Genomic DNA, 25,091 nt, shown 5'->3' with positions numbered 1-25,091 from the left:
GAAGGCCGGGGCTGGAGCTCGCCTTTGGCCCGGGCACGGAGCCGCCGAGCCGCACGGCCAGTGCCTCCGTAGAGTGCCGTGCCTCTTGCCAGGCTGCCATGCCTGATGGAGGGATTTTTTTTTTTTCTTATTTTTTTTTTCTCCTCCTTCTTCAGACATCTTCTCGCTTTGGGTGTTAAGTACCGGGTTTTCTTCCCCCCTCCCCTCGTTTCCTGACGGTCGCACTAGAGCCTCGTCTTTACTTGCTGAAGGAAAATCAATTTTCAGCAGGTTTAATTAAAATTAATCAGTCAAATTACTTAATATTAATTGACTTATAATTAAAGCCAGAAAGTTACCTTGGAATCAGGAGAAAGGATATTATCTCGAATCGTTTGAAGGATGCATATGGTTCTAGAGCAATTCTATTAAAATAATTGCTTAAATAAAACGAAACAGAGCTTGATTAAAGTGTTGCGTTCTTGCTGCTGCAGGTGACACAATCTGGACAAGCTATTTTCTTCTGCAAATTTGCTGACCTTTTTAAGCAATATCATTTTAGTTTGACGCTGGGTTTGCTTTCTGGAAGGCCAGTTTGTTTTAGCTCTAATAACTATGACATTAAAAATCCCCTAGTATAAAATGGAAATGCATCTTATAGAAGCTATAAGTATCAAAGTGAATGTTTTTAGCACGTTTAGATGTTCTGTGAATTTCAAATGAAGCAATTTTTCTTTTTCCCCCAGCATAAGTGTAAGAAATTGTTTTAGGAAATATTTTTTCCAGTGCTGCCTTCAACTGTGATAATATTTGCATTTATCCAGAGCCTTAGTGGGATCAGACTGTGCTGGTAAATTCACAGAGATAATTCATAACTGAAACCATGTATTTGTGACAATGCTCAAAATAACTTTTTTTGGCCTCCCTTAAGACCCACGTTGGTTTTTTTTTTTTTTGATTGTTTGTTTATTTTTTACACAGTAGCTGCATTTTTGATGCATCTACACACTGTTATTATCGATGAAAGAGCAACACTGTGAGCTTTGGGACCTTTTCTCCTACTTTTTTTTGGGGGGCTGGCTTAATTGAAGCAAAGGATACTTATGAAATTGCATGTACTTTATTACAGGCACCTGAGAAATGAAAGACCCATGTATGATATAAATGAACATTTAAAAACAGAGCCCATTATTCAGGGCCCTGATTTTCAAAGATACTGATTCCCATTGACTGCACCGAGACTTGTGTGGGCTCAACAGCTGTAGCACGCAGCCCACTTTTGCTTCTTTGAAATTAGATTTGCAGATTGAGAGCCAAAAGCTAAGTAGCCATGTTTGGAAATACTGATTGGGAGGGTTTCTTTCCTTTTCCTCTCTTTTTTTCTTTTTTTTTTTCTGCCCCTCTTTTTTGCTGGAGCAGGATGCAGGGTTAAAGATGACTACTTAGTTACTTTTGATAAACGACACCAGTTTTCTTAGACTACAGCTACGGACTGCAGCAACGTTGCGAAAGCAGTTTTGCAGTAAATGGTTAGGGGGTCCTCAGGTATATATGAAGAGGTCCCATTTATTCTGTGTATTTCATGTGAATCATACGCAGGCTGTGGGAAGAAAAATGAAGCTGAGGATAATCATGCTAAGTGTGCTGGGAAGCAGGATTTGGCTGAACACCTCTGTTTTGTGATTAACTGAAGTAGCAAGGAAAGCCATCAGAGAGCGTTCAGGCTGTTTAAGGCAATAAGTTGGGTAGGAGCAAGGAGAAGAGCTGTCGTCCTGATCCTGCTTTGGTTATCTTCCCCCTTTTTCTATGGTAGGGTAAGAAGATAATATCCTAGCTGTTGCTACTTAAACATCCTTAACAAAGTGGGTTTGCTCTGGATTATTTGGCTGGAGGTGGAGCAGTCTGCTGAGGAGGGTTATTTAAAGACTGGGACAGAGCTGTAGGCAGATAAATTGATTTGCAAATGAATGGAGGATTTGAACATGGTGGTAGTTTTATTTTTTTATCAGTCTGCATATTTAATATCTACTGGCATACACACGAGCATAAACCACTCTAATTGTTCAAATGGAGTCTGGGGAAAAGAGAAGAAAGCAGAGGCTTAGCTATGGTCTCAGTTTGTAATGGATTGGCTTGCCTTTCTTTATTAAAAACAAATATACATTCCTTTCTAAAAGAGACGTGGAGCTGCATTACAGATCCTTGGCTAGCTTTGAATTATTTGTTTGATGTCATATTTATTATGGTTTTTTAATCACATGAAAAAGAAACTACTTAAAAATTAAACAGTGAAAAAGAAGGGCAAAAAGAGACAGACATTCTTTGAAAGCAAATAATGAAAAGACAACATTTTGCCAGAGATTCAGTAGAAACCTTTGTGGATTTCTTTTAATAAAGGACGGGCAGTAATCAATCGGATTCAGTACACAATATAATTTCTAGTTAGTCCCAGATATCCGTCCATGGTAAGTATAACAGGTAATGATAAAAAAGTAGATCCTGACTGAGAAATAGAGGCTGTTCTAAAAGCATATTTCCATTACTGTAGCCCTGTTTCTGAGCTCTGCATTATGAAGGAACGTATGCATTCAGAGGGGGATGCCTGCCCAGCTACCCAGCCGTTGCAGAAGAGTTTGTATGGCAGGGAGGGAGTGAGGGGAAGCAAAAAAAAGAGCAGCTGATGGGGAAACTTCATCACGTATCGCACGTTGAAAGCACATCCTGTAGTTTTAATGACAAATGATGACATTACATTCCCCAGAATGACTATTGAATTATCAGAATTATGAGAGGATGTCATGTTGACTTCTTGGTGACTCAGCTCCACATTTCCACCTGCCTTTGAAGACCCCACACGTTTTCCAACAGACTCTGTTTTCATAATTATTAATTGCTAGTTAATGATGTGCTGTGTGTTACCCAGGGGTAAAAAGTGACTAGTTGGCTACTTAATACCATGTTCAAGTTTTCCTGTGCACCTGCTCTACCATGCCACTTTTCACTAAAAACCAAGAGGTGGTGTAAAGGGGCAGCATCTGTGTGAAACTATGGGGCACAGTGTCTACTGTAAATATCCTTATGGTAATCAAGGCAAGTAAAGGTCTGGGCTGCATACATCAGCTTAATATGTTTTTTTCCACTGCTGTGGGCAAATAAAAGACAAGGCCATTAAGAGAAAAGCTATCAGAGTTCCTTTTTCCCCTTTTGTTGAATTCTTCTGTTTTGCCCTCATAATATTTTCTGCATAATCAGTTTTAGTGCTGCCTTTGGGTAGTCTGCTACTTTCTATTGATGCTTGGTTAGGTCTTTTGCACCATATTAAGGGAGAATGTAATGCTTGGAAATTAGCAACACGTGACTGTAAAATCATAGAATTGATCAAGGACGCTTTACAAATATTATATTTCAAGTGACTCATATTCCTTTAACCAAGCAGAGAACTTAAATGGCAATTTAAAAATATGTTTTCTAAATCTCCTCAATCACATCCTGCCTGGAGATGCCATTAACCCACTTGTTGAACTGGCTCTGGGAATTTAACGAGGGGAATAAATTTATGTTGTATTTTATACTTTTATTTAATTCTATCTTGTCTGAAGCTTTTCAGTTCAACATCTGAACTTAAAATCATTCTTTAACTTCTGCCTTCTCAACCCCGTCCTCCAGTTTCCAAAAAAGTAGTTGAAAGCAGTGAAGTGTTATGTAGGCACATAGCGTTAGAAATATTCATGAGGAGAAAACGACAACTTACTACATAGATATACTGAATATTTTGACATCCTCAAACCTGTGTGAAGTAGACATCGTGGGATGCAACTTTTGTTTCTTCAACTGGTTTCACAAAGATGTGTGTGTGGTTTTTTTTTTTTTCTGTGGAGACTTGGGCCCTGAGATAGTCGCCATGAGACCCTGCTGCTGGGTTAGGAAACACTTCTGTCGCTGGAGTCATGGTCAGCATGACCAGGACATGACCGCAGGGAGACCTGGGGCTAGTTGCTATAACTTAAATAAGTATCTTTCTCACAGATAGTGGTAGAAAATGAAAACAGGACAAGGAGCTGAATAATAGGAGCTACACATGAAGTCAGATGGAAAGAGTAAATCTTTGTAGACATTTAATGGTGTTATATTCTAAGCTTTTGGGAAATTTTATTTGAAATTTTTTTACAACAGTAAATATGGTCTGTGCTATATCCTATTTCTGTTTCATGGGAGAGAAAAATTCCCCATCTATGGCACAACACTTTACTGCTACCATTACTGCAGACTTTATAGATCAGAGATGTGTCAGCATGTTAGCTTTAGCTGTAATGCTTTTTTTGTGTGAAACCTTATGGGCCTTGCAGCCACTTTCTCATACTGACACTCATAAAACGTTCAAGTTCTCATATTTATTATTTAATTTGCTTCCTATATAAAGCAACAGAGCTCTTCAATACAGGAATGTGAAGCCAAAAATGACAGGCAGGCATGAATGGGACTAATGAGTTTTAATAATGCACATATTAGAAACTGCTAAAGGAAGTTTAATTAAGAAAAACAAGTTAAGCATGAAATTCATTTTGGAACAAATACAAGTAAAGTCACAGATGTACAGAATGCTACATCACAGGAAATGGTCTCTCAAGTTGATAGATCCCTATAATGCCAATTTTGCACTCAAAATGTAGTGTGCACTCTACGGTTCTGGAAAGCATGGTAACACCATTCAAGAGCACTTTCAAAGTTGAGTTAGAGATGTTGGGTTTGTGATTAACAAATTATATTTATACCTCTGTGGATTTTATGATGAGTTGGAATTTGATCTCAATTACCCTGATGAAATTGAGACCAGAATCTGATCAAGTAAGAAAAGCATTTGCTCTTTTTTTTTTGTGCCACAGGGAAGTTTCTTGCTTTTTTAAAAAAATGAAAATTCATCTTACTGGAGAGCTAGTTATTGATCTAACTCTACAACAAGGGCTTTGTATGCTTTGGAACAGTTATTGTGTGGTATCCAGATAGAAGAACAATTCATAGACAAATCTGAGTTCATTCAAGCATCTTTGTTTTCAGAGTTGTCCCTCAAGAAACAGTAATAGCTTTATTTTAGCTTTTTTTGGTCTTGATTTCCTAATGCCCCCAAACAGGAAAATAAAAAAGTGGTATCTTTCTTGCGAATCTGACATGAAAGCTTGCCTTAGGCGATGAACTAGCATTAAAAATAGTATTATTGTTGATATTATAGTTGTATTAAAGGTAGCGAACAAAATGCAAATTGCTCATCTGATTAACCCCAGTGAACCAGGGATTGACCACAAATATGTATCAGGTTATGAACTTTCTTACTAATTCTATAGTTTAATTTTTCACCTGCAAGAGACAATGAAAGAGCACCTTGTTTAAGGGGCCTCTGGGTTGGTTCTAGTATGCTCTGTTAGAGTGATCTGATGGGAAGCATCTGAATGTTTTATAGGATGTTAATCAAAGAAAGCTAAATCCACTGGACTTTATGATACACAATATACAGATTTCAATACTAAAGATCTTGGATGAAAAACATCTGGGGTATGTTTTTCTTCTCTGTGTGTGTGACCTCTGATTAACATGAGTTCAGTTGAATTCCCATAGTAGGTCAAAAAATGTTCACGTCCCAAAGCACACTACTGCCATCAACAGAATAGCCATCCAGTCGTTTAGCTGAATAGTTACAGTACTCAAAAGTGAGTGTAATGTGTGGTCCATTTAAGAGTTAACCATAAGCTGCTAAAAGGAATAAAGGTTCACTTCAGTGCTCATTATATTCCGAGCCAGCGCATCTGTCATTTTTAATTTAAATCTGTATTACTTAGCTGTCTAAAACTTTACACATAAGTGACAGAGTTACCCATTCTTTCTGTTATGGGTAAAATCACCATTTCGTTACCTACTTACTGTGCAAAATGTCAGGCAGCTAGAGTCCACATTAAAAAATTGTAGCCAACTTATGGTAATATAAACAATTACTTCAGCTAAGAAGTAGAACTATTTTAAGAAAATGATTTATTGATATGAGTAAATGGAAGATAATAAGACTTAAGTGACCCTTTTTTTCTCATAGGTTTAATTTGTCTATTTCAAAAACAGCTTAATAGAAAATTATGATCAGAAGTCTTCCTATTTTGGCAAACTAAGATGCAGAAATTATTTAAAGGGATCTTTTGATCATGAAAATACTAATTAATAATGAGTTAGCATTATTGAGTATTCCCACTAATGGGGAAGAACAAAAATACAGTGAAGCTGAAAAATGCATGACAATTTAAATGAGTCTTAAAACATCTACTCAGTTGAATTCAACTTTCACTAATTTGTCCTGCAGTGCATTGAATAGTGTATTCAAATACTGTATTTTTAACTAATTTGGTTGTAAGGTTTTGTGTACAAAACATAATATCAAATAGAAGTAAATGTGAGAATGGCACTGAGGAATCAGTCTCTCTGATCTGGGAGGGAAATATTTACACAGCTGCAGCATCTGGAAATCCCTACCACTGGGTTGTTTGCGGACTGTGTAGCGTAACACTTATAATCTCATACTAATGTGGGGTGGGAGTCTGACCTCATCAGAATAATGTCTTATTCATACCTTTGCTGGCGAACTCAGCAAAGGTTGTGCATCTCAAAAGGGTTGGATTTGTAGCTACTTTCTGAAGCCCCCAGGCCTGTAGCTGCTCTCAGGTTGAGGGGTGCTGGCATGTGGAAGCTAACCAAACCCCACCAGAGCAGCACCCCTCTGAAGTGTTCACATTCAGGATTGCAGTCTCCTCTATTATAATTCACAGAACCATAGAATCATAGAATGGTTTGGATTGGAAGGAACCTTAAAGATCACCTAGTTCCAACCCCCCTGCCATGGGCAGGGACACCTTCCACAAGATCAGGTTGCTCAAAGCCTCATCCGACCTGGCCTTGAACACTTCCAGGGATGGGACATCCACAGCTTCTCTGGGCAACCTGTTCCAGTGTCTCACCACCCTCAGAGGGAAGAATTTCTTCCTTATATCTAATTTGAATCTCCCCTCTTTCTGTTTAAAGCCATTGCCCCTTGTCCTGTCACTGTATGCCCTTCATACACCTGATTTTTTTTAAATGCATGTAGTTAATTTATTGAACTAAATACATGTAAATCCCTTCCTTTCACCAAATATTTATGGAAATACCCAAAAGTAGGGTCTGTTTCAAAATCTTTACTACTATATATAGAGAAAACATGCTGCCTTTGACACAGCGCTTCCCTTTGCTAACTCGAAATGTGAAAGAAGAGATGGGAAATTCTGTGATGCATCTCTTGAGGATTTGTCTGATCATGTTTACATTTGGCGTGTCACACCGACCTAGTGTTCACCCTGGGTCAGAGTCTTGCCTTTAATGGTTTCTGTTTTGCTGGCCATGCTCCTGTTTGGCATCATAGCGTATTTTAGAACACGGATATCTTTTTAGAGACATCGTTGGGCTCTTAGTTCTAAGTAGAGATTGTTGTAAGTAAAAATGGATGCAAATGTAGTTGGTTCTGCAAAACAGAATTTGTGTTTTGAAATGAAGCAGCATTGTGTGGTGTTTGAAGCACTTACAATCATTTTCTATGAATATTTGTGCAATTGGGATTTGCTAGCAAAATTGAGGTGGAAAGGAATTTTAAAGCATGAATATCAAATCGCAGAGTACATCTTCAGCTAAAAAGAAAACAGCCGGTGGTGTAAAGATATCACAACAGTGCCTTTACATGTGCTGAAGCTGGCATATGGCCAGGAGCCTCGGGTACCACCAAAGGTTTTATTAATCCATTGGAGCTATTGACAGGTGGTGCGGTTCAAGACATCCCTTAAGATTCGAAGCTCTGTGAACAAGTAACAAAGAGGAGCTTAGCAGCAGATTTGACCTGTTATGGGATGCCCTGTGTCATTGGAAATGCAAAGACGCACTGAAGTTATCTTGGACTGTTCGCTCCTCAGCATACTAACTGCCTCTGTGAAGTATTGCAGAACCTGAGCTATAAAGTAATTTAAATTCAGAAAGGAAGATAATAAAATAATGGATGATGGAAAAAACCTCTACATAGTATAGACTGTTCCAAACACCATGAAAGACTTTATCAAATACCTTTTACAGTAGAATTCATTTGCGTTACCACAGGGAACAATTGCGATCCTCACATCTAGACAATAATAAAATCTGAAAATGCTTCTCCTCCTCCTCAGATCCACAGTATTCTGATGCTGAAGCTTTATACCTTGCCCCAGATTGATCATCATTCCTCTGTAGTTTATTCTCCTTCCCATCTCCCTGATCATCCCTGCTCCTGTTTATTGCTTCTCTCTTTCCACTGATTCCTGTTCAGTCAATTCCAGATACCAAGGGAGAGTCCCAGGTAGGTCACAAGCTGGAGGACTAAGGAAAATTTTGTCCGATATTGACTCTGAACAAGTATGACATGCTCCAGGCCAGTTTTCCTGCTTGCCTTTCCACCTAGTGCTGGAAATAAGGTTTTGGTATAAAAGTCTCGAAAGATTTGAGTAATCTCAGTCTCTTTATTTGTGAGAGTTTGTGAGTTTTAATGTTGTATCTTCAGGATAGCCAGTGACAGACTAGAATGTTTGACCTCTCTGAGTCTCAGAAATAAACTGTTACTTAGCCATTTGCAAAGAAAGGCTTGTGGAAAAAAACCCACAAACAAATCCAAAAGTCAAGTTGCAAATACAATGAAAATCTGTTGATTCCAATTCTGCAAGTGTTTTACAATTTACTGCCTTGTATAGCCTACAAATCTCACTGAAGCTAGCTACTACCCAATAGCTAATTCATTAAGAATAGCCAAACACAGCATTGAGTTATTTTCTTACCTTTTTAGCTTCCTGTCTCTATCTTAAGAGTAAAACCTTGTCCATGGGAGGCAAACCAGAACTTTCAGTCACAGCAGAGCTGTTCTGCTGCAATGGCAAAGCAGCTGATGGACGAGCTTAAAGCTGTAGCCCAGCTCTAAGATTTACTTTGAATTTACATAAGTAATAAATTTAGTTTAGTTTAGTTCAGATGCCCCATCCCTGGAAGTGTTCAAGGCCAGGTTGGATGAGGCTTTGGGCAACCTGTTGTGGTGGAGGGTTTCCCTGCCCATGGCAGGAGCGTTGGAACTAGATGATCTTTGAGGTCCCTTCCAACCCGAACCATTCTATGATTCTGTGATTCTATAGTTCAGAATAACTTAAAGAAAAAAGAGAAGCCCCAGCCTTGTAATCTGAAATATCTCTCTGTTCCAATCAACTCATGTAGTTTCTGACATTGTTAAACCTTAACATTTTAGGTATGGAAAGTGTATTAGAAGGTTGACTTAGATCTGAAAACAGTTCTAAGACTTTTAGGGTGAAAGTGCTAAATGAGTTATTAGTAGCAGCTTGGTAATTTCCCAGGTTGAACCAACTCAGCAGCTTGAAATGAAGGAGGATGCTATTGTTTGGCACAGTTATGTTGAATTTCGTTTGTCCTCAGACCTTCCCCAGACTGAGATTAAGTTCCTGCTATTTCCAAGCTTGAGTTTGAGAAAGAACAGAGAGTACATTTTTCCACTCCTGACAGAAATAAAAACCCTGTGGGTTTTAAGACCTAGTGGAAAAGGTTTAAATTTGTGGAGATTTTTGAATGCCACTAAGGAATAAGCTTCCGATTTTCCATGACCTAATGTATGTACATCGACTCAGAAGAGCAAAGTTGTACTAGATGCCTTCTGCTCTGGCAGATTCTATGTACTTTGTCTTTACTACTTCTTGAGTAATATCCTACTACCTTCAAAACTGGAAGCACAACAAAGCGACAGTATTCCAAGAGGTAATTGTCTACATGCTGTTCTGTGTAAGTTTATTAAACTAAATGCGAACATGTACATCAAGTTTGGGGAATTATTTTCTGCAGCTAAATTGGTGTGTTTCCAGCAAATGCTGAGAATTTGAAGCTGGAGAATGAAGGATATAAGCCTGTTTGTTAATGCAGTTTCACAGTGAAGGTGTTAGAATTAGCAGAGAAAGAAAGGGAGAAAGAAAATTGTGGAAAAGCTTCATCTATCTCCTTATTGCCTCCTGAGATAGATTGTTCAGAGCTAAAGGAACACTAGACATGAACCAAATCTCCTGCTGTCCTATATAGCTTTTACAATCTCCTTTTTAATAACCCAAACTGCAGGGTAGTCTGACTATTAGACAAGCTGTTCTTTTGAATTCTCTCTACCATGTGTATAGACATGATAAAAAAACAATTCTCATTAAAGCTGCCAATGCTGTTTCAAAAGCAGGTGGTTTAAAATGTTTCCTATACAAAGCAAAACACATTTCTTGTGCGTTACACACTGCTTAATAGGGAGCGTAAGATTACACTGCTGTGTTGTGTATAACACTGCATTTTAAATAATAGGATATTGTAAGTCATGTTGGAAACATGTTTGACATGAATACGGAAGATATAATGATATGCACTGAGCAATTTTCAGAAGTGCTGGAACACAGCCTTGTGTGACAACCTCTGAGCTAAAGCAGTTGAAAATAGAATCTGGAATTTGAGATTATACAGTCGCTGATCCTAACTGATTATTTTTCTAGCATAATGTTCCGTCAGCATGGGTGTATATGAAAGATAAGATTTCTGCTGTCCTATGGGAATGTTTATGTTGTAAATTAAGGATGGTAGGGATTGAGTGCATTCATCATGCGTTTCTGTTTTTCGCTCAAGTCAGTAGTTTGGATTGGTCTGAAGTAAAGATTGTGATATACAGCTCCATCCCTAAACTGTTCATATTTGTTTCCAAATCATTTCTGGAAAAAAACCCACTGAGGTCCAGTTACACTTTTGTGCAAATTCAGTTTGCTGTTCACTTCAGTGGCAGCAAATTTTGGTCCTTCATTGATGAATGTTGCACTCTGTAGGTATTTTTCATCAGCTATCAGAAACTTCTGGAATAAGAAAACCATATGAAGTCTGGTAATTCAGGTTATTTGTGTTATCCTTACAAATACATTCCTGTTGCCTCAATGTTTGAATCAGAAGTTGTATTTTAAAATGAACAAAAAAGTGTTTGTATGTATTATAATCTGCTTTTAATGAAATAAAATGCATTGAGTCTTCAGTTTGCCTGTCTATCTTAATTTTGCTATCTTCTGTTTCAAGAAAGAATTACTTTTGTTTTGATAATTCAACTTGTGCAAACAAGGTGAAAATTGATTGTGAGCTGATTAAGTTAAATAAAATATTAACATAAACACTCACATAATGCAGCCTGGTAGCAAATGGCTTATTCTTTAAAAGGTGAATTTTAAAAATGTATTTTCTGAGAGTCCTGTTTCTTCTGAAAAATCTGTATAAATTCAACAGGGGACATTATAGATAATCCAGTAATCAGTGCTTCACCCGCCATTTCATGGACCCATAAACTACTGCAGTTTTACTTACATGACTCTAGCAATTATTAATGTATGTACATAACTTGTGAAACATCTAGTTATCACTCTGCTCATATTAGCTCTTTCATACTAATGATTTATTTTCATTTTCTCCAGGATATAGACCTGCGGCTAACTGGATTTGATTTATAAGAGGGGATTCTGCAGTAAATGGCTGCTCTCTTCATATTGCTGCTATGGAAAACAGAATTGTCAATAGGATGTAGTCTGATAAATAGTGCTGAGTGAAGATGCAGCTTCAATAAGTGTGAAATCAATGGAAGATACTTACCGCATGAAAAGCCTTTTGAGATTTTTCTGACAGGCGCCTATTTAGGAAACTTGATCTGTTTCCTTCGGTTGCCCTGTTTTTACACCAGTGGATACAAATCACATTGCTTCATTGTAGTTACACAACTAATGTGGGACCATGGCCTTTCCAAGATCCATGTGGCTGAACTGTGTATGGAGAGCGCTGATAGTCCGCCTGTTACACATGGGATTGAATGCCACTTTTGCTTTTTGTATACTTGGATTTTTGCTTCACGCTGCAGCTGTGTCCTCCCAAAAATTGGATGATACCAACCCAGTGGTGACCACCAACTTTGGCAAGATAAGAGGGATTAAGAAGGAACTTAATAATGAAATTTTGGGGCCCGTTATTCAGTTTCTTGGGGTGCCGTATGCTGCCCCTCCAACAGGGGAGCGCCGCTTTCAACCTCCCGAGCCTCCGTCTCCCTGGGCAGATATCAAAAATACCACTCAGTTTGCTCCAGTGTGTCCCCAGAACATTATAGAAGGCAGGTTGCCTGAAGTCATGCTTCCCGTGTGGTTTACTAATAACTTGGATGTAGTTTCCACCTATGTACAAGATCAGAATGAAGACTGCCTCTATTTAAATATCTATGTCCCAACCGAGGATGGTGAGTTAATAGCAGGCGAAACAGGGAGATCTTTTTATTTTCCTGTTCTACGTTCTAACAATATTAATTCACGTGTACTGGTAGCATGCATGGCTTTCTTTGTTTGCATGCTGGCATATTACATGTGTGCATGCTGCTTCTCTGTGTACGCATCTGTCCTTGTTTTTTGGTTTTGTTTGGTTTTGTTTTTTTTTTCCTTTCTGTCTACACTCATTTTTTTTCTCCCATGGCACGTGTATTTTTAGGTCAAAGTTGGTACCTAATTCTCATTGCCACCCACTGACTTCTGGGAAGATGCATCAACATCTTATATCCATTGCATGTGCAGGCACAACGAGTTGAGAATCTTCCGCACCTAATAAAGCAGGTCATATTTAAGTTAGATAGTGGTGTTGCATGCTCCTACTGTCTGTGATGGAGCTCCATGTTATTTTCTAGTCTTCTATTCATTTTTCAGTCAAAAGAATATCCAAGGAATGTGCCAGAAAACCCGGCAAGAAAATTTGTAGAAAAGGAGGTATGTATAAAGTGGACAAAAAAAAAAAAATGGGGGAAAGATCGAAACCTTGCAAAGGAAGAACGAATAATACAGCTGAAAGAGGCTGATTTGCTGATGCTGTGAACTGTTAGGGACTACCTTGGCCTAATGAAGCCAGAAAGGTATTCAAAGAGAGGACGGTGTAAAGCAGATGAGAAGATAACGTTTGTAAAGCCAGAACGCAGTTGCACCTGATCATCTCTCTTGCACTATCTCATGCTGATCCTTTTGGCAGCTTCTCTGTCTTGGCCTTGTGGTTTAGAGGAGGGTCTGTCACTTGTATGTAGATATGGTATGTTGTGTACGAATAGGAGGTAGCTCTGTGCCTGGGGCCTGCTCCTATTGCCATTGGAAGTTGCTGGCACAGCTCCACAGCTCTGTGTTCCTGTGGTAGAGCTATATACAACGGCTATGATGTATTAGAGCAAAGCAGAGCTGAGAAATCTGCTTTGAATTTCTATGTCATACAACCCTGTTTTCATGGAAGAGCGTTAACTTTCCTCAAATGTAGATGTGAAACATTTTTTTTCATTTACGTGCTTCTAAAAGTGAGTGTTGATTTCCTTTATTATCTCTTAATAGGAGTATAGGGAAATGTTAAAATACTGTGATGCGGTACTTTGGAAAGTAGGCTGCTTTGGGGAGCTTCGGAAACTTGGCTTCCACCCTTTTTATGTTAGTGTGGGAGAATTTGCAGATTTCTTTGTGAACATTTGCAAGTTCCTGAAGCGATTGATGTGCTATATAGAAGGTATATTTTGGTACTGACTTAAAGTAGGTACTTGGTACTAGTTTAAAGTAATAATTTTGTACTATTTTATGCATTTGTTTTGCATCAAAATATTTTTCTTTCTTGTTTTCTTTAAAATAATGTGTTATTTAATACCTGGAATACGTTAGAATTTAGAATACTTTTTAGGGTAAACAAAGTGTAATGTGGACGTACATGGTTGCCTGTTAGCTGTAATCCTTATTTTTTATATCAGTTGCTGTATGTTGCTGTTATTCCAGAACAAATACATTTTAGGAAAGTGTCATAGCCGGAAATTGTTTAGAGTTGGGCAAAATTCAAATCTGTAAACCCTATATTAGGTTTGTAAGGCGATATCTAGGCATCTAAATGAAGGTGGCCTTATTTTCCAAGGTTTTTGCTCTTACAGATCCTACTGACTGTTAGTCGTAGCTGTTAATTATTGATCGTTAATTGTAGTTACTCAATGTATGCTTTTTTAGATGTCTAAATCCACTTTCAGTCACTTAAGTCAATTTGTTTTTCAAGTGTCGGGCTTTGATGCAACTTCTAATGTGTGCTATTAGGGGATTTTTGCTCAGTGCTGTAAAAATACAGTTGTTTCAGCTGGATTCCCAAAGTTGGGAACAAAGATAATCAGGGTACTGTGAGCAACGTCACTTCTTCACACATCATCCGAGTTAGAATAACTGCTGTCATTTATACGCGTTCAATTAATGTGCAGTGCTGCAGCAGTTATTACGCAGTTCATCAAGCGTGTGTAATTAGCTGAGCAACTTTCACTTCCTATCACCCAGACGCTGATTCACAAAGTCATAAATAAAGATGCGGATCTCCATCGTTGTTCTCAGAAAGCATCTTTTCCTGTGAGAGAATATTAAAAAAAAAAATAGAAAAATAGCAAAAATAGAGGGAGAGAGAGCCCAGCACGAGAGAGTCGTGTTTGTTGTCCTGTGCACCTGAAAGAGAATAAAGAGTAATTTGAAATTCAGTAGGCACCTTTCCAGTGAAATTCCTTGCACACACAGCACAATAAAAAGCAGCAGAAGCCTACCTTTTCCCATTGACAGATGCAGAGAACTCCTGAATTCCTTCAGCCTGGGCAGTTCGCATAGCTGTAGTAATCTCTGTTTCTGAGTAACTCATGCTCTACTCATCTGTGTATAACCTGGGATAATCCTTGACTTGGATTGCCCCATACCTAGTAATAAAAAGAATCATGTTGAAGAATAAAGTTGCAACAGTCACAGCATCTCAGCAGCAACAGCAGCTTGGAAATAGTATTGGTTTTGTATGAGAAAGAAGAAAGGCCCCAAATTCTCTGTTTTGCTGGGTTTTTGGATTGTAGTCATTTCATTGCACTTAGTGATGAAAATTACTGAAAAAACATGAAAAAATGAGGCAGACTTATACACTGTCTTTTTAATTAATAAAGGATATATAAATTCAAAGTGACTGAACCAACAAGTGTATGCGATCCTATATATTGTTTGATTCTTTCTTATTACGTGATATAGATTGAATTAGATAGATAAATTAGTATCTATACTTCATTGTCAGCTGAGGGACATGAGAAAACTCAAAATTTTGAAGAACAGGGAATAATGTGATGAAGACAGATTCAGAAATGAAAGGAATTCTATCCGTGAGTCATGCTGGAGATTGTAATGGGCATTGTAACCATTACTGCCTGTTGGTGGGATTTGGGATATGCGCGCTGCAGGGACTACAAAATGATGGGCTGGACGAAAAGGAATGAGACACTATAGCATGCTTTTAGCTAAATATGGATGCCTATATTTCAGTATACTTCATCTTCAATTTACTGATTCAATAGGTAAAGGAAGATCATCTATTTTCATGTCTTTTGCTTCAGGTATGTGAAGGTCAGAGGTTGCTAACTCAGTTATGGGTATGCATACAAGCAGAAAGCTCTCTCTTGCTAGGGCTGGCTTTAGAAAATCTGTGAAAATGTATCTAATTAATTTTGTGTTGTTCTTTTTAGACTCCATAATTCTAAATTTTCATAGAACGTAGGTTGTATTGTAGGTAACACCATTTTACTGACATATTAATTATATTGATTATGTGGTGTTTCCTGAATTTCCTGACAAACTTTTGCATCATTTCTAGGGAATACCTGAATAGTTTTGCACTCTGGTATTTCAGATCCCTATTTTACTTTATAGCCAAGGCACAAATATTTTACTTACGATCCACAGTCACAGGATAACTTACAATCTCTTAGGAGGACTGTACAGCCTGCCATAGCTGCATGCCTGTGTTTTTTCAATACTTTCTGTTAATTTATTTGCATTGCAACAGTTTGCACCATGAATTTCCTACTTTAATGACAACTACATAAAGAAAATTTGAAAATGGCCATTGATATGACCACTGAAAGAAACCCCAAGTGTTGCATGTTCTGCACTTGGGATGATAGTATGGTCTTTCTTAAGAACTTGTACTAAAGCCTTTATCTTGCCTGAAGATGCCTGATTGTGAGAATGTGCAGGTGTAGTTTTTGTAGAGAATATGACACATACCAGTGTCATGGAACTAGGCACATGCAGCTTTGGATACATTAGTATTTGTAGGAGAATTGGGAGTACAATCAGGAAAGAAATCCCCTGATCCTTGCTTTTATGTTTAGGAATTATCAGTGGCTAAGAGACTGCCCAACATCAGTGACTTCCTCACATGTGGGTTCTGTTTCTTATTCTAGTCAGTGCAGTGAATAAATTTTAAATGCAAAGAATCATGATCTGAACTACCTCATTTGAGAGTGTAGGGTTAGACAGCTCTATTAATATTTATGCTTCCTAATGGGCTACTTGCTTTTCAGAGCAAAGCTCCCAACACCATACTTTCCAGGTTATGGCTGTGCTTACTATGGATGCATAGGAATACATATACATACATACAAATACATTCTTGGAAATGAAACACAAATCACAGTGCTGGAATCTCATCCTGCTTTTATCATTCATTGTTTTCAATAGAGAAAAGATTACATCAATTGTGATTCGTAAATGGCACTGATAACTTTAAGGCTTTTAAGTTTAGTGATACGAAATAATTTTTACAAATTTAAGCAGAAATGAAAACAGCCCAGCTTAACCTGTTACCCTGTGTTTCTGTTGGATGTGTGTTCCAGTACTCCATTTAGCTGTCCTAGAACTTTACTCATCAAATTTTTACTCATCAAATTTTAGAAAAGAGGAATTAATGCAACATGTGCAGTTTCTATGGACTTCATTAAATGAAGTTCTTTCTGTATACATGTTTCATCTTTGAAATCGACCAGGAAAGGACAAACTGAGACCTGTTAAAATGCATGTTTCCACTGGCAAAATTTGTCAACTGATTATCAGATTCTTTTTTTCTAAATATCTAATGTAGAAAATAGTATCAAAGTAATGGACTTGTCAATGGTATGTTGTCAAAAATGATTGAAATATTATTTTTCCATGACCATATAAATGAAAAGTATGAAGTCTAAGGTGTAAGTCTCCATCACTGTAGACTGAGCTATGTCAAAATACATTGCCTTGCCAGTAGGCTGAGAACATGCATTTGTGGACTGTTACCAGGCTCATGGTGAGTTGAGAGTGAGTGTCAAAGCTCACGGAGCTACCTTAGAACATATTTGATGTATATCAACCGCTATAAAGGGTGTATATCTTCATTAGGCCACTTTGAAAATTCATATTGAATTATTTGGCTGTAGTATATTTGTGTCAGTAGTTGCCTGCACACATTTGAAGTTTTGTCCCCATTCACCCTTGCTGCCTGCTGGCTGAAGAGCCCTTATCCTCATTCTGTCTTCATGAGACAGATATTCATAGAACCATAGAATGGTTTGAGTTCGAAGGGACCATAAGGATCATCTAGTTCCAACCCCCCTGCCATGGGCAGGGGCACCCTCCACTACACCAGGTTGTTCAAAGCCTCATCCAGCCTGGCCTTGAACACTTCCAGGCATGGTGCAGCCACAGCTCCTTTGGGCAACCTGTTCCAGTGCCTCACCACCCTCAGAGGGAAGAATTTCTTTCTTATACCTAATCTAAATCTCCCCTCTTTCAGTTTAAAGCCATTACTCCTTGTCCTATTGTTACATGCCCCCGTCAAAGTCCCTCTCCAGCTTTCTTGTAGCCCCTTTAGGTACTGGAAGGTGCTCGAAGGTCTCCCTGGAGCCTTCTCTTCTCCAGACTGAACAACCCCGACTCTCTCAGCCTGTCTTCATAGGAGAGGTGCTCCAGCCCTTGGATCATCTTCATGGTCCTTCTCTGGAGATGATCATCCCTGCAGTATCAGCAGGTGCAAATGTAGTCCATAATCCTGAACTCCGGGGCTATGCACTAAGACACGAAGATCGTTCTGTTTTTGTATTCCTTTTTGAAGCACTGTATTCCTGTTTTTCATTCCTCGGATACCACTGCAGCATTTCCTATTATACTAGTAATACATGGAAGAAGGTAACGAAGCAAACATTGTCTTGTACAGACCTTTTCATCCTTTCACAATCTAAAGCTGTTAGTGTCAGTTAGCAGCGTTTTTCAAAGATGTGCAGTAGGTTTATGTCATATTTGAAATAAAATAAAATGCTTAAACTTCGATGTACTTTCTACAGTCTTTTTTTCTGGGTGAGCCAACGCTTGACAACAGGAGACTTTGCAGACTGTGTTTTAAGACTCCAGTCATCTCAAATGCCATCAACACTGGTCAAAGTCCTCTGTAAATGTCTGGTCGTTCAGGCTCTGAGCTCTTGCTGACCACACAGTTGTCGTGCTGTCATTGCTTTGTTCATATACCTTGACAGTGCTTCTAGCTCTAACAGGACTTAAGTTCCTATCTAATTCCATTCCTTGTCCATTATTTTACTGCTTGCTTTTCATTTTCTACATCCTCCCACACACAGGCTCTAAAATAGTACTGTTACCCTGATAATACTAAGTCGGATAAAACTGGTTTATGCCTCTTCCCCTGGCCTTTCTCGAGTTGGACCAGTTGCACTCAGTAAACAACTGGGATATGGTTTTCCTTTCAATCTGCCATTTCCTAATTTATCATTTAAAGCCAGAATGGACAAACATTATAAAAAAATAGCTACACAAGTATATTCGTACATTTTCAGGTCGAACATTTGAGCAACTAATGTGGCTTCTGGATAAATACTATTTTCTGCTTGCTTTTTTTGTATTTTTTTTTCCTTTGTATTGTATTATTCCTTTGCTCTTCTCTGTGTTCATGCACATCATTTCTTTTTTTCCTTATAATACACATGGATACAAATATTTTTAGTATTCTTTAAGTATTTTTTGAAGTTCGAAACATGATGCTTACGTGTGTCAAACCATTCTTAAGGATCATCTCAATTATAATGTTAATAATCTGCTTATAACTTGAATATTGCTTCAGTATAATTTCATTTTTTTCAGATTCTTTTCTCTTATAATTCTTCAGCCCTCTTCATTTTACTTTATGTTGTCAAATTTACATGGCTTCTCTACTTTGATATGTATAGTATTATTATTTATACTTTGCATTCAGAACCCAACTGCTTTAATGAGCTTAACATAAATGAGATTTGTTTTTGGGATATCAAACCATTTCCTTCTGTCTTAATACTGAAAAAACCCTTATTTTAGTTTCTCATGCTTGTAATAATGAAGATTTATCCTAAAAAGAAGCAGCACTGAACAACAGAAAGCTAAGAGAAATGGGACAAACCTGACTTTAAGCCAAGTTTGCACCTACCTTCTAAGATGTTGCTGGGACCAGAGTGTTCTCTGGCCAGAATCAGAGCCACCTCAGGGCTGCTCGAAGTGAACATAGAGATTGCAAGACACATGGAAACGTCGTAGTACAGGTGCTACAGCTGATTTTCCCTTCCAGAGTTTTGCCAAAGTGTTTTGAAACATTTCAGCAGCAATGGTAAATCATGTTGGTAATTCCTCTGCTATGGGAATTCTTTTAATATCCCTTTATGCTATCGGAGCGGTAATCGGAATCTGCCCTGGTAGAGTTTTCTCTACGTTTTGTTTTGAGAATGGCTTTTGCTTTTCCTATTCATACTCATAGTACAGTAAATGCATAGTAAGTTTAGTCTTAGAAAGGGTTTCAAGAGAAGGAAAATTATCTGGCTGAAGAATTTCTGATCCTTCAGCTCATAAAGCGCTGGAAGAAGTTCCTTTATTGAAATACCATTGCCTTGTAAAGGTCCGTCCACCACGAGGAATGGAGGGAGAATAAATCTCCAGGGTTTCTGTGTTAACAGGAGTGTAAGCTGCAGATTCGACCAAAAAGACACATTTCGGGAGAAGATCATAGCCGGTATGGCTGGAAAGCTTTAGCAGCAGCTGTGCCGGAATGCTGTGCCCCGAAGGAAGGCTCGCAGCCCCTCAGCAGCTGTCAGGGACTCCTCCACACATGGGTCTTTTCCCAAGTATTTTGTTGTGGTCCAGGATCTCTCCCTTTATGTTGCCGAGGAATCAGAACACAGTTTGTATGCCGTCGTGGACGCTGTTCACATCTTCCTTCTCTCAAAGGTAATAGACAATTCAGTGTCTTGTGAGGTGCTGAGCTACCGTAGGATTGTTAGGTTTGAGCTATGTTAACATCAGGGGTTTTGGATCAGACTCTGCAGAGGTGAATTGTTGAGGTCTCCTGCTATGATTGAATATTTGTTTAAATAATTTTTTATATTCTTATTTTATAGTGTGTGGAAAATCATATATGTGTGGAAAATCATATATGTAGTGTATGTATATAGGGATAATCTAGTAAGGCAAAATCTATAGGAGACAGCCAGCCATTTATTATTTGTATTTGTTTGCTGGAAAGCTTCCATTTGTTAAATTTCACCCTTTCGTAAAGGCCTTCTTTAATTATTAGCTGAAAATCAGGTATTTATGTAATTATCATAATTATATCTACACATCTAGTGTACTTGCAATTATTTCATTAAAAATTGTAATTATTATACAATTATAGGGGATAATGACGTCCTTGTAACATGTTGCAGAGGCCCTAATTAAATGGTGGCATAAATGAATTGGAAGTGATTTTGAAGTTTCGAATATTGTTTTATGAGAAATATCAGAAGTGATTCATCCACATTATGAACTGGCAGTGAAACCCAAACCCCTCTAAAGTTATTTTGAGAAAAGATTTCACAGCGCTCATAGAAAGGGATTTGTCTCTATTGCCCTTCTGTCTTTACTTTCTGTTCTCTATATTCTTACACCTAAAAACTGTCTTCAGATTTTTAATGGAAAGGCGCATTGTGCAAGAAGAAGATTGCACAGCTTGCTGAATCTTTCTGGAAGGCTCAGCCCAGAGAAAATAGGGTCTACATGCAAGAACAGTCTGTACTTAGACAACCTTCTACACAGAGGGAAAAACCTATCCAACGGTTGGTTCAAGATGATGAAACAGCTCCACTAAATATGAGATTTTCATTATGTGCTGAGTTTTGATGATTTGCTCAACACTCCAGGTGTTGAGGAAAGAGGAAAAAATTTCCTCATGTAGCACAGATCTGTGTGATGCTCCAAGCACAGGAGGTGGACTAAGCAGCGTGGATACAGAAGCAGCCTATGGACCGTCTGCCTTTCTATCCTTCAGAGTGGGTAGGGAACAACAGGCAAGAATAACATATGCCAGAATCTACCAAAACCTCAGGATCACAGATTTCTCATCCTCTTTCATGTCAACCTTCTGTGGTGTACAGATGATCTCTCTTCTCCCCGTTCAGTTAATTTTAAAAGTCATTTAAAATGGCAGTAAGGCGTATATAATTTTTAGGCTTATTTTGTCCTTTTTTTTTTTTTCTTTTAAATCTAATATAGTATGTTCTTAAGTGATGGACCAACCATGCAACCACCCTTACCATGACATCTGCCTTGGTTTTGCTTCTGAAGACAGCACCCTGCTGTTGGGCTGAGGCTCTGGGCAGGCTGGAGCTGTGCACAAACCAGCTGGAGGAACCTCCCATCAATCCTGCGCCCTGCTGCCTACCTCCCACCTACCAGCTGGGGCTTCTCCTCCAGTCTTTGCTCCCAGTTTTGTTGGGGGAATGACTCACGCACATTCTTGCCCAGTTAATTCAGCTGCATTCGGGCAGGTTAGACAAACTTCTGTTTAATTCCGTTATTTCATGTCAGCTCATTTTTACTCAAGCCTGGTTAAGGAGGGTTTGCAGAATCTGCTCTCATAGAATCGTAGAATCTAATGCAGAATTTCAATGTTCTGCAAAAGGGTGGGAACAAAGCTCCGAGAGCCAGGAGAGCCTGGAGGTAGCAGTAATGTCTTACTGTGCTGGAAGCTGGAGACAGACCATCCATCCATGGCCTGGAGAAGGGCTCTGTGGTTTTGCCATCCTGTGTCAAGGTTCCTTACTGAGGCAGCCAATTCAAGAACCAATTTGCTCATACGGTTGTGGTGCTTTTCTAAGGAGTTGCTACCCATTAACCAGGAGCTGAGCACCACCGTTGTGGTTGAGCCCCCTTCCAGTGCCCTGGCAGGGATTTTTTTAGTTTCTGCCAATACTCTCATTTCTGTCAATACTGTCAGTATTTCTGTCAATACTCATTCTCTTTGCTTTTCAGTCTTTAGTATATTGGTATTAACGTAGTGAACGGGCAAATGGAACAAACCAGCTGGATCTAGCTGAACCAATGAGAATTTAGTCTGTGAGAATCCTTGTTCCCAAAGCAATAGTTTTAACAAGATGGACCGAGTGGTGAGGGAGTATGAAACATGCATTTATCTATGTATATGTGTATACATTTGCAGTCATAAACAGATTTGAAAACTCAAAGGAAAGCTAGTATGATTTGTCTTACTTGATTGCAAAATTGATATTGATTCATATGTTTTCATATTTATTTTAAAGTGCCAAAAAGAATTTGGACTTTTTTAAAAATCTGAGTTTAGTTGCTGAAGCCCAGATATACGATATTTACCTGAGCCAAACAGAAGATTTTGCAAGTTTACCCACTCTGGGACTGTTTTTGTTAATGATAGTGTCTCATCATCTATATGGCACTTTGGATCCATCAAATATTGCTGTATATGGCTTTTGTAGAGGCAGGTTTATTTCAGAAAATTTCACAAGAAATCATCAGGCTGTAAACATAGATTTTAAAATCTTAGTCCTTTCCTTGTTTCTCTGTGATGTTAAACTCAGATGAAGTAGCTCTCCATATGAATCAATTATTGGCTGTGCTATGTGGAACAAGAAAGAGAATTAAGTTTGTTTTCTACACTTTTCAGTCATTAACTGAGCTGTTTGTTAATGACAAATGTGTTACTTTTGCTGGAAACAATTTTTGAAACAAAAATAATTGCTATACTTCAGTGCTGAAGCACCTGCAGTCTCTGTTATACGAAGTCTCTGTAGGTGAAGTCGCACATAAAGGAAGAAACAAAAGATGCATCGATTGTCTTTGCTTTAAAGTGCCATGAAACCCTTGATTAACTGGCAATTCTTGCAGTGTTGCAGTTCAAGTATTGAAAGTATTACCTGGCCAAAAGCACATTATGACACCAGGTTGTGGGAAATGGGTGCTTGAGTTTTACAGAGACACAGATGATTGCTGAAGAGGTCACAGCAGAAGTCCCCCCCATCCCGAATCTGGGCCTGTTAGCAGAAATCCCTCCCATCCCCTTCTGTGTGCGTTGCATTCCGTGTCGTTCACATGTGAAAGAGAACATTGCCTCTTGAGCTGTGAAACAGTTACGTGTTTTTGACAGGCTGATTTTGTTGTTTTTTTCTTTTTTATCTGACATTTTTGAAAGATGGCTGCCGAAAGGCGGTGAGGCGTGAGGGGGACGTTGGCTCGCAGGGGTGAGCTGGGAGACAGAAGAGGAGCTGAAAGAAGCAGGAAGGGGGTTTGACAGCAAAGAAGGCTCCTGACATGCACGTCGAAGCAGGTGTGCACTGCCAGGCAGTGTGCAAACCCAGCACAGAAATAGGATTAAAAGGCTCTTTCCCTTTAGGCAAAATAAGACCAAGAAGAAGGCAGTGCACAGTTCCACCCTGCAGTTTTAAGTGGTAGAAACTATTTTTCTCTCCAGAGTTTGCTAACGTATATTAGTTGCTGTTTTTCTGCCCAGAGCTTGGACGTACTCAGCTACAAGCTAGTTTGGCTGGGTATCAGCACAACAAACAAGGAGCAGTCAAACGAGAGAGGAAGAAACAAATGATTTACCAGAAATGCTCCGTATCCCCTTCCACACTTGACATTTGCACTGTGCAAGCGGCTGGGCTGTCACCCCGGTCCAGTACTCGGGCATGTGTTAGAGGACGTGTCACAAAATAGGTTTGACCTGAGGTAGAGCAAGAGCTGGTGCTTAATATTGCTCGATTAAAAATGGATAAACTCAGCAGTAAGTCAGGTTTTGGACTGTTGTTTGAATTATGAATATTCTTCTCAATGCTGTCGCTTCCTTAAAGAAATACAGGGGTTTCTTTTGAATTTTAAGTGATTTTTGGATTTAAATTCTAGGTGAGCGATTATCAGGCTCAGTGAATAATGTTGTTATTATTCACAATTTTGAGTATTAACCTCTTCACTGCTGAAATCTCCAAGTGCAGTTTGTCATTTTACTGGCACTCATGAACTAGAAAGGTTAAGAAGCCATCGAAACACATTCAGGAAATGTCATAATTTTCGGGCTGATGAAGTGCTAGCCTGGAAGAGAACAAAGAAACGATAATAATAATTACATTTACTTTATGCTTGCAAAGACGACAGTTTGAAGGAGAGCGGACCATAGACAGTAGCTCATTTTTGGTTCTGCCCCCATTAGTTATGTCACATTCCCGTTTTAGTTCTGTAGCCCCAGAAATGTGGTGTTTAAATGGAGCTGGGTTGCAGAGGGATGGTTTGACACAAAGCCAAATGACCCTTTCCAGTCATTCTGGACTTCACTAGCCTTTTCCCATTCCCTCCCTCCTCCCCAGGCTAAGCAGCATCTGGCCCTCTCCCTCTGGTGAACTCGTGTGACTCTATTTCAAGTATAGATTTAGTTATTAAATCTGGAGATAAAGTATGGATCTGTTCCACTAATCAGATACTACAGTGATTAGAGCCATAGAAGTACTTGGAGAGATCAATTAGATTAGATTATCAAATCATTATAAGCAAACTCTTAAAGACAAAGCAATAAAAAGTAATTTTGCTTCTCTGTATTTCTTCAGAGAATATTTATAAGCTCTTATTGTTTGTTTGCCTCGGTTTTACTTACATGTGTTAAGACCACACTGACACCGAGCCTCACGCTCAGAACTGGGCTGGAGGATGCAATAAACCAATTTCTATACTAAAACTCTCTCTGTGATGCTGGTCGTAGGCTAAAACACATTATTGCTTGTACTCTAGGTGAAAAAATACGTGCATGTGGAAATCTTACTTTATAAAGCAGTCGGGCAGTTTCAGAGGGAACTCATT

The 25,091-nt window shown here is 38.7% G+C and overlaps 1 protein-coding gene across 8 annotated transcripts in view; it reads left to right on the top strand.

Moving 5' to 3' along the window:
- The first annotated feature begins 11,618 nt into the window (after positions 1-11,618).
- NLGN1 (neuroligin 1) overlaps positions 11,619-25,091 on the top strand; it is a 308,845-nt gene continuing 295,372 nt past the window's right edge. For 3 of the 8 annotated variants that reach the window (XM_086617991.1, XM_086617989.1, XM_086617988.1), the window contains exons 1-2: positions 11,851-12,343; positions 12,801-12,860. In XM_086617991.1, coding sequence (XP_086474117.1) covers positions 11,851-12,343; positions 12,801-12,860 — 553 coding nt within the window. Of the gene's footprint in view, positions 11,668-11,850; positions 12,344-12,800; positions 12,861-25,091 lie in introns of those variants that run through there. The other 5 variants (XM_086617993.1, XM_086617992.1, XM_086617990.1 and 2 more) reach the window with 3 other exon arrangements.

Source organism: Tauraco erythrolophus, chromosome 11 (assembly GCF_009769465.1).
Source record: "Tauraco erythrolophus isolate bTauEry1 chromosome 11, bTauEry1.pri, whole genome shotgun sequence".
Classification (NCBI taxonomy): Eukaryota; Metazoa; Chordata; class Aves; order Musophagiformes; family Musophagidae; genus Tauraco; species Tauraco erythrolophus.
The sequence above is the reverse complement of the archived record's forward strand: the minus strand, read 5'-3'. Positions and strand labels throughout refer to the sequence as shown.